Here is a 10,087-nt window from a genome sequence, read left to right on the forward strand (position 1 = left end):
AAACTCTAATCCCCCCACCCATCATTATTCCATGGTCTTCCAAGTTGTTAACGGAGGGGGTTTGAACAGGACACGGGACTTTTAAGAGGTCTTCATAAGGGAGCTGATGAGCAGAGCCGGCACTTCTCTTAATAGTTTTATGCTTGCCATGCAGAAGTTTCCACATACACTGGGAGTAACTTGCAAATCTGCAAGCACGTTAAAAAAAAAAAAAAAGTCTTTGGTTTCTGACCAATGCAATTCTGACCATGTCAGCAGTCATACTCCTCTGTGCTTCTGTCCTTCCTTCTCTTCCTAGTTAAAGTCCACCAAGTCTACTTCAAATAAATCCAACATGCAGCTGACCGTTGCTGAGATTATATATCAGTTTTTATCTCTCTCTCTATATATACATACATATAGACACCAGTACCAAAATCACATGTAGGGATGTCCCAAAACCAGAAAGTTTGATACACAGCTGGAAGAAAGCAGCTAGCTCACAATGTGGACATTTCTAACCTTCCGCCTCGATTTCTCCAATTAGTTTCAAGTGGCTCTATTATTCGGGGGAAAAAAAAAAAAAAGGTATGGAATTCCACCCCCCCTTTTACTGACCCCCCGCGGTGAGAGGGAGCCCCGGCCCGGCCACGCCCCTGCAGTTCCCGGCCCCGCCCCATCCCCGCCGAGGCGCCTGCGCACTGCTCCGCGCACGCGCGAGAGGGCGCTCGGCGCCCCGAAGTTGCTGATCCCGGTTCCTGTTCCCGGTTCCCGCCCCGCTCTCCCTGTTCCCCTCCCGCTGCGCTACCCGCGGGGGATGCAGTGCCCTCGACGCTGGGCAGGTGGGCCGCGCCCGAGCTTCTGAGCGCCCGCAGCCGCACCGCGCAGGAGCCTCCTCCGTGCCGCCATGGAGCAGCCGTACGGCGGGCAGGCCCTGGCCGGCGGCGGCGCGCTGGGGCCCGTGGATGTGCCCAGCGCCCGGTAACGGCGAGGGGGAGAAGAGGCCGCTCCGCGGGGTGCGGGGCGCGGCCCGTGGCCATCCCTCCCTCAGGGGAGCGGCGGGGCCGGGGGGGGCCGTGCCCTCCGCTGAGGCTGTGGGCCCGGGCCCGCGCGGGCGCGGGGAGTGCGCGAACTGGCCTCTCTCCTTCCGCAGGCTGACCCGGTACATCGTGCTGCTGTGCTTCACCAAGGTTTTGAAAGCCGTGGGCCTGTTTGAATCTTACGATCTCCTGAAAGCGATCCACCTCGTGCAGTTCATCTTCGTGGTGCAGCTGGGGTGAGTGTGCACGGGATGCAGCCTTGTCCCCCCCACCAACAACATGGTCTGTCTGGGGTGTTCTGTGACAGCGTCAAGCTTGTACCTTGCATTATTTTGTTCTAGATTACTCAAGAAGTAGAAGGCATAGCAGTGAATCCAGGAAATGCTCTGTTCGTAGGAGTGTTTTTGCTTCACATTTCTGCTCACTATAATTTTAGTATGTTGGAATATCTCAACCTGGAAGGGACCCATAAAGATCATTTAGTCCAGCTCCCTGCTCCTCACAAGACTACATAAAACTAAACCATATGACCAAGAATGTTGTGTCCTGACAGCCTTGGTGCTGTGACATTTCCCTGGGAGCCTGTTCCAGAGACTGGCCACCTTCTCAGTAAAAAAACCTTTTCATAACATGCAATGTGAAGTTTCCCTGGTGCAGTTTCATTCCGTCTCATGCCCTGTTACTGCTCACCAGAGAGAGGTCAGCACCTCCCCCTTGGCTGCTCCACAGTTCTAGGCTGCCCTAAGGTCACCCCTCAGACTTCTCCAAACTGAGCAAACCAAGCAACCTCAGCTCCTCCTGCTCCTGCCCTCCTCCGGACACACTCTAACAGTCTGACATCCTACTTATAAGAAGGGCCCAAAACTGCACACAGAACTCGAAGTGAGGCCGTACCTGTGCAGTGCAGGGTGGGACAGTCACTTCCCTCAACCAGCTGGCAACGCTGTGCTTGAATGTAATTGCACCTCAAGGCACAGCTGACCCTTTTTGCTGCCAGGGCACATTGCTGATTCATATTCAACTTGCCATCAGCCCAGACATTCCACAGGGCTGCTCTCCAGCCTTTTGTCCCCTAGTTTGTGCATACATGCAGGGTTACCCACCCCAGATGAAGAACCCAGCACCTGCTCTTTTTAATTTCATCCCATTGGTTATTGCCCTGCTCTCTAGTCTTTCCACATGTCTCTGTAAAGCCTGTCTGCCCTCGAGAAACTTAAGTGCTTTTCCTACTTCAAAATTGGTGTTGCTGTGACAGTTGCTCTGACTGGCAACCAAGTACCACACAACTGTACAAGCACTGCCTCCCACCCCAGGGGGGTGGGGAAGAGAATCAGGAGGAAAAGAAAAAGCAAAACTTGTGAGTTGAGATAACAACAGTTTAATAATTGAAATTATTAAAGTAATAAATTATTAATAATATAATAAGTGAAAAAATATAGTAATGAAAGGGATAAAAAAAGCAAGAAAAAATAAGTGATGCACAATACAACTACTCACCATGCACTGACTAATATCCAGCCCATCCCCGAACAATTATGAGCCCCCCACTCTGGGTAGTTCCCCCAGTTTATATACTGAGCATAATGTTCTGTGGTATGGAATATTCCTTTGGCCTGTTTGGATCAGCTCTCCTGGCCATGCTTCCTCCCAGCTTCTTATGCACCTGCTCATTGGCAGAGCATGGGAAACAGAAAAGTCCTTGGTTTCGGATAAGCACTACTGAGTAATGACAAAACATTAGTGTGTTATCAACATTATTCTCATGCTGAATTCAAAACACAGCCCTGTAGCAGCTACTAATTAAAAACAACTCAATCCTAGCTAAAACCAGGACACTTGGGCATGTCCAAATTTTCTTAACAAGGGTGTAGAAGATAAGCTTTCTTCTTTGTGGTTTGTGTTTCTGTAGTTCTTGTGAGTTTCAACTGCTATTTTTCCCACATTGAGGGCTATGGTATAGAAACTGATAGCAAATAACAAGAAACAACCTTTGCAGAGAAAATTCTGCTTCCTATTTACGTGATGCCGTGTGGAAGAGCATTTATGTAATAAACTTGGCAGAATTGGAATATTTGGGACTTTATTTTTTTCTTTTATTTCAAATTTGTTTACATTTCTACACTTCTTTCTTGCACATTCCCAAGCACCATAGTCTTTTTTCCCCCATCACTTTTGATCCCAGTTGAAGAAATTGTGTTCCATGTCGTACCATTTCTAACAGGACTGTATGTACAGCATTCCATATAGTAGTAAACCTTTAGGTGTATCTGTCTTGCTAATAAAAATCAGAGTATTATTTCTCTTCAGAACTTCTGAGATCAGTTATTTTGATTTTTGTAAATCACGAGTAGACTTCTGATTAGCAATTCTCTCAAGATTTTGCATTTAAAGTTGACCAGAACTGAACTTGACTTGTCATCGCTGTAGTACTGGTATGTGACACAAGTAATGCATCAGGGAAAGCAAAGCCAATGAATGTGATCAACATGGCCTTTTAATGAAAAAATTGTAGGCAAAGCCATTTTGTAAACTGAGCCTGATGAGAGAGACCTAGTTACTTAGAGCTGGTTTGGATAAAAAGCTGACAGCTAATACACTAAGAGAGAAAACTTTCTTATTTTAACAGGTCTGCATTTTTTATGGTTTTGTTTCAAAAACCATTTTCTTCTGGAAAAGTGGTGACCAAGCATCAGGTGAGTTGACATGTGTAGTAGTGGTTGACATCTTTGTAAATATTCTTGGCTATGTGGCTCTTGCCAAAAGTGGAAGTAGAATAAAAATTACTCCACTTGGAAGATGTGCTAACAATTTCTAGAAGTGTGTAACTAATTTGGTGTCTAGCACACAAAAACAATCAGCATTTTTAGCTTTTGTCAGTTCCTTTTGAGAGTATAGTGAGAAGATTTGTCCATGTCTTCATACAAGCATCTAGTTTGAGGACTGGAATTTTCAAAAAGAGCTTAGTCTATTTAGCTGACTTGGACAGTTAGAAGGGCAATTTCTGGACTGCCAGTATGTTGAAATGCTTCGATCTTATCCGCATGACAAAAGAGTCCTTTCTGCATGTGATGAGAGGCTGATCTAACTGCTCTTCAGACCTTTGTTCAGTTTCCAGTATCTTGAGGAGTTAGAGTAGGGCCAGGTTGGAACCTGCTGATTTGTAAGAAATACATTTTCTTCACCTGCTTCTTATTCATCTTGGGTTTATTTAATTGTGTACTCAAAACTCAACACAGTGTATGTGCTAAGTAGACAGAATCTGATGGATAGCCTCATGTTGGTCCAAGTGTCAAGTGCTTTCATCATTAGAGACGTATGGCTGAATTTTAAAAATGTGAACAGTAATAAATTTCATCTTTCATTTGAGTTCAAAAATATTATCCCCATATGGTTTTACTATTGCTAAAAAATTTAAAATTCTGGATTTTGAAGGTGTGATGTTTGTTGTAGGTACTTTGCCTTGTTGCAAAGCATATGATTTCCCCTCAATTTCTACAGCTACTGTGATGAAAGAGTGCTAGGAATGGGATGCTTATTTTGAAACAAAAAAATGATAATGAAATACCTTTCCTTTGTAGTGGGTCAGAATTTTTAAGCATGCTGTTGTTGGATGCATCATTTCACTCTTGTGGTTTTTTGGCCTCACTCTTTGTGGACCACTGAGGTAAATATATATCTACTGTAAATACTATTTTTCTGTTGTCATCCTTCCCTGTCTTTCTCCTTTGCTTTTTGTTTTCTGTTTGTCAGCCCATGATGCTAGCCACTTGATGTATTTTTTGAAAATTTAAATTAATTCTTATGCTTTTTCCTGTGAACTCTTTGTGCTAGGGAAAAACTATATATAATTTCCATAGAAGTGGTAATTTTCTTCAACTAATTCTTTGGTGAGATGCCAGTGAAATTTTTGATAGTGCTTAAACACATGATGATACATGAAGGTCACTGTCTGTTTTACTGACTGTAGTTTTCATAATTTCTCTAGTCTCATTAATGTAATTCCAATTGCTAATTTACCTGTTTGGAGTCCGTGGCTTGGCAGCTAGTGATAACAGCTGGAATTCCTGTGACAAGTGACTAGAATTAATTTATGCACTTGTTGCAGGTGCACTTGCTTTACCTGGTTGGCTATGTGAACTGTGTTGGAATTGGGTAACATTAGTTCACATACTCAGAGTAAAATCACTTGTGCTGTTTATTAGTAGTACTGACTGAGTAACTATAAAATAGTAACATTAGACTTCCAAAAATTAAGGTATATTGGATATCCAATATATTGGAAAGCATCTTTCATTAGAGAGAAGAAGGTAAAGCCTTAAATGATAGATTTTATGAAGGTGAACTTTTATCCACTACACATAGAAGACATACCTGGGAGTCATCATATTGTGATTAATTATATTAACTTAGTTAATACTCTAGTGTCTTTCTGGATGCTGGCATTCATCCCAAGCAGAACCAGGTCCTAGCAGGTTGTATTGCCATGCAGAGGATTGCAAAAGCATTTGGTAAACTTTACAGCAATAATTACTTTCATATTCTGCTTGGGAAAGCTGTCAATATAAGCTTGTTAGTCAGCCTTTGATGTCTGAAGGAGATGTAAGTTAGAATTTCTTATTTTCCACAATTAAGAGGTTCTGAGGTGGCATAAACTACTAGACCATCAGCACCTCAATAAGAAGGATGTAATACTACAGAACAGGACCTCTTTTTTCTGGGAGCCAGCTACTAGTTTAGAGGAGGTATTGTAATGGGAATAATACTTCCATCTTGAGCAAGTTAGTGTCTTCTGTTGCTAGAAAAAAAGTACAGTTTAAAGTTATCTATAATTGAATAATCTTAATCTGTTCCTTGAGCTAGGAAGTCCTCATTTTGTGATATGTCTGGCTGTCTGCAGCCAGATCTGTCTGCTGGTGAAGACAAATAGATTTGCATTTATCCTTTTGAATTGTTTAAACTTGAAATCACAGTATAAATCTTTGCTGTGTCATTAATTTTAGGTGAAATAGTATATATCAAGGCTGTGAGGTAAACTCATTGTAAATGGACTTCAGTGTTTTATTTCACTTTTTTATAGGACGTTGTTGCTGTTTGAGCACAGTGATTTGGTTGTGCTGTCACTTCTTAGTGTCTTGTTCACAAGCTCAGGTGGAGGACCAGCAAAGGTATTTAAAAATCTATGTTACCAATTGTAGAAGATACTGAATGCTATAAATGCAAGTGCTTCTTTACCTGGAACAACTGTGTGTTGGATCTATACTCATAGGAAATGTGCTTTTTTTAGTTTAGTTAGTGGTGAAATTGAGGGAAACAGTGGGTGAAGCTGTTGGACCTCTGTAGCAGATACTTGAGAAGTTTTTCTGTTTGTAGGCAGAAAAGAACCTTGACAATTATTTTTACACTTCAGCATTCTTTGTAATGGGATTTTGGGTTCAAACTGACAAAAGGACATATATTCATGTAGTGGTCCTCACCCTTTGACACTGAATTCCAGCAATTCAGTCTCCAGTGGCTGGCCTAGACTCTTCTATATGTTTAGCTTTTCACATACTCTCATTTTTTCTGCCAAAAACTTCTGTAAGCACTGTCATGTCTTCCTAATCCTGTATGTGCTGAATATTTGGGCCCAGTCTTTCCCTGAATCAGAGACCTCTACTTGAGACATTCAAGTCCCTTTGCACACACTTTTGCAAGGTGTGCTGTAAATGTGCCTAATTAGCCCTAAATGGAATGAGCTTATCTCAACACCTAGTATTCTTGTCCACTTCCACTCAAAAGCAATAAGAGTTGGAGGAAGATACATACTGTCATATATCTGAGGCTAGAGGTCTTGCTATGTAAGAGAAGTCTCACTTTGATGCCACCTCAGCCTGGGCGTTCTGAAGTCTCTGTCTCATAACTGCACTGGAGTCCCCTAAGCACTTTTAGGCTGGCCTTAGCGTGAATAGCGCAGTCATCTGCTCCAGCACGCTATACATACACCCCTCAAACTGAGAATCTTAGAGCATGCAACATGAAGATCTTCATCTTGAAGACAAATTATTTTTTCCAGCCAACCACCCAAAGAGTAGATGTAGAGCGTCAGAGAGGTTCTTATTCAGTTTTAGTGGGCCATGTCTGGCAATTCAGCTGCATAGCTTATGGCAGCAGAAACAAGGGGGCAGTGAACCTGTCCTCTGAACGCTTCAGCTTTATGAAGTGAACTGGTCAGCTGACTTTCTGAAATAAGAATGTGATAGCTCTATTTGGCTTCAAAAGTTAAATTGTAATAGTATTTTTCAGATGTAGAGCTCAGTGTCTTGCCAAGATGATGAATACCAAAAATGCAGTGGCTTAAGTCTGGATGGTGAGAGCTCTGGGAGCTGGGATTTCGTAGCTTCTTCTGTCTTTTCCCCCTAAATGTACTGCACAGCTGTTCTTTCTCATAGCCTTTGCATAGTTCTCTAGCCTTTTCCTCCTCTAGGACAAAATTTGACAGTTTGTCCACCAGATCTTGTTTTAGCTCATTGATGTTACAAAGTATTAAATCATCATGAAGAAGAAAGTAATCACACTTGAAGTTTGTAAGGTGCAGGCATCTAGCTTGCTACAGTAGTGATGTGTCCTGAGTTATCTTGTAAATCTGAAAAACAGAAGAAAATGTGAAATTATGTCATCAAGATCACTTTCTTAAAAAACGGGTGTTTCATTCATGGTTTTCATGCTGAAGTATGCTTACAATGATCAGGAAGCAGGGAGGGAGGGGACTGATTTCCAGGATTTTTTTTATAGTAAACTGTTACAGCAAATTATAAAAATATTTGGGTTTTTTTGTTGATTAGCTGTTTGTTGTTTGGTTTGGTTTTTTTTACAGACAAGAGGTGCTGCATTTTTCATCATAGCTGTGATCTGCTTGCTACTTTTTGATAATGATGACCTCATGGCTAAAATAGCAGAACATCGTATCCTTTATTGCTATGTGTAAGAGCAAGTGACTGTTACTACTGGAGCAGAGAGAATGCAAAATTGAGTGTACTGAATTAAATTATAATTTGAAGTGATCCCGAAGAAAGTTTCCAATTGATCATCTCATCATAGTGTACTGACAAAATATAGTACATCTAATGATGGGCAGTAAAAATAAAGTGAAAGTAAACTTTACAAAAGAAGGATAAAAAAATGGAATTATAGTTACAAACGGTCTATTCTGGAACCTTATTGGTTAGTTCACTTAGTTTTTTAGTGAGTTGACTCATAGAAAGGGTTGAGTAAGAAGGGACCTTAAGAGAGACCGTTAAGATCATCAGGTCCAACCATTAACGGAGCACTACCAAGCCCACCACTAAACCATGTCCCTAAGTGCCACATCTACATGTCTCTTAAATACCTTACCTCCAGGGGTGGTGACTCAGCCTGTTCCAATGCTTGACAATCCTTTCCATGAAGAAATTCTTCCTAATATTCAATCTTAATCTTCTGTGGTGCTACTTGAGTCCATTCCTTCATGTCCTTTCTCCTTTTACTTGAGAGAAAAAGCTAATGTTACAGCCTCCTTTCAGGTAGTCGTAGAGAGTGATAAGGCCTCTACTGAGCCTTCTTTTCTCCAGAATAAACACCCTCAGCTGCTCCTCACACGTTCGCCAGCTCCATTGCCCTTCTCTGGACATGCTCCAGCACCTCAATGTCCTCCTTGCAGTGAGGTGCCCAAACCTGAATGCAGGATTTGAGGTGTGGCCTCACCAGTGCTGACAACCACTGCCCCCGTCCTGTTGGCCACACTGTTGCCAGTAAAAGGCAAAATGCCACCTGGGGACACTGCTGGCTCATGTTTAGCTAAACTGTTCAAACAGCACCCCCAGTTTTCCACCCACTCTTTTGCAAGACTGTAGCACTATCTTGGGTTGTGGTGACCCAAGGGCAGGACCTGCCTTGTTCAACTTCATGCTATTGACCTCCACTCATGGATCCAGCCTGTGCAGATCCCTCAGCAGAGCCTTCCCACCCTCCAGCAAACCAGCATTCCCACCCAGCTTACTGTCACCTGTAAACTAGCTGAGGGTGCATTCCATCCCCTCATCCAGATCACTGATAAAGATACTAAACAGAAATGGCCCCAGTGCTGAGCCCTGGGAAACCTCACTGGTGATGGGATGCCAGCTGGATGTGACTCCATTCACCACCACTCTCTGGGTCCAACCATCCAGACAGCTTTTTTACCCAGAGAACAGTGTACCTATCCAAGTCATGAGCAGCCAGTTTTTCTGGGAAAATGCAGTGAGAAACAGTGTCAAAGGCTTTACAGAAGTCTGTGCAGACAACTTCCACAGCCTTTCTCTTATTCACTAGGTAGGTAATCCTGTCATAGAAGATCAGGTTGGTCAGTCAGGGCATGCCTTTCACAAACCTTGCTGCGGGCTGAGCCTGATCCTCTGTCTATCCTCCATGTGCCAACACACCTTAAAGCTCAGTTTGCTTACTTCTGCTTTCTGTAGTCTTTTGCTACTTCTACCTGTTCTTCAGTTTAAAACAAAATCATCAAATGAAACTCTTCCTTAATTTTTTCTTTTTTATTTAGCTGAGGGGCATCATGACAGTGCTCTAACCCATGTTCTCTATACGATCATTGCTTTCCTGGGTGTTGCGGATCACAAGGTAAATAACTTGTATTTTAAAAGCTTAATATTTATGTAAGTTTTGTAGGTAAGAATTTCACCAGCTCAGAGCTAATCCAAGCCTAAATCAAACCCAAAATTTGAACATCCCTCCCCCCATATATTGGAACTGAACTAGCATTGTAATTTTTACATCTTGATAGGAGTTTGAGCAGCTTCAATACAGCAATCCACACTGTACAATATTCAACCTCTGTAGCTGATAAGGACTTTGCTGTAATGCCTACCTGGGAGCCCCCGGTGGTCCAGGGGAAAATACACTGCACTGTCACTGCAGAGACCCGGGTTCGATTCCCGGTCGGGGCCCCTCCCCGGGCAGATGGAGCTCGTTAGCCCATAAGGCAATCCATCTACGTCCTGAGGACCTCGCTGCCACTGTCCAAGCGTGCTTGGCCCCGGCAGATGAACCTCAGGATT

At 42.8% G+C, this 10,087-nt stretch overlaps 1 protein-coding gene across 1 annotated transcript in view; it reads left to right on the top strand.

Annotated features, from left to right (window-relative positions):
- Positions 1-799: 799 nt before the first annotated feature.
- The window catches only part of SLC30A5 (solute carrier family 30 member 5), a 23,228-nt gene continuing 13,940 nt past the window's right edge, over positions 800-10,087 (top strand). Inside the window, exons 1-7 of the mRNA XM_027882297.1 lie at positions 800-960; positions 1,133-1,255; positions 3,646-3,712; positions 4,598-4,683; positions 6,097-6,184; positions 7,873-7,960; positions 9,574-9,650. Coding sequence (XP_027738098.1) covers positions 887-960; positions 1,133-1,255; positions 3,646-3,712; positions 4,598-4,683; positions 6,097-6,184; positions 7,873-7,960; positions 9,574-9,650 — 603 coding nt within the window. The 5' untranslated portion in view covers positions 800-886. The remainder of the gene's footprint in view (positions 961-1,132; positions 1,256-3,645; positions 3,713-4,597; positions 4,684-6,096; positions 6,185-7,872; positions 7,961-9,573; positions 9,651-10,087) is intronic.

Source organism: Empidonax traillii, unplaced genomic scaffold (genome assembly GCF_003031625.1).
Source record: "Empidonax traillii isolate 1590-97213 ecotype Southwest subspecies unplaced genomic scaffold, ASM303162v1 scaffold8:size5222938, whole genome shotgun sequence".
NCBI classification, from domain to species: Eukaryota; Metazoa; Chordata; class Aves; order Passeriformes; family Tyrannidae; genus Empidonax; species Empidonax traillii.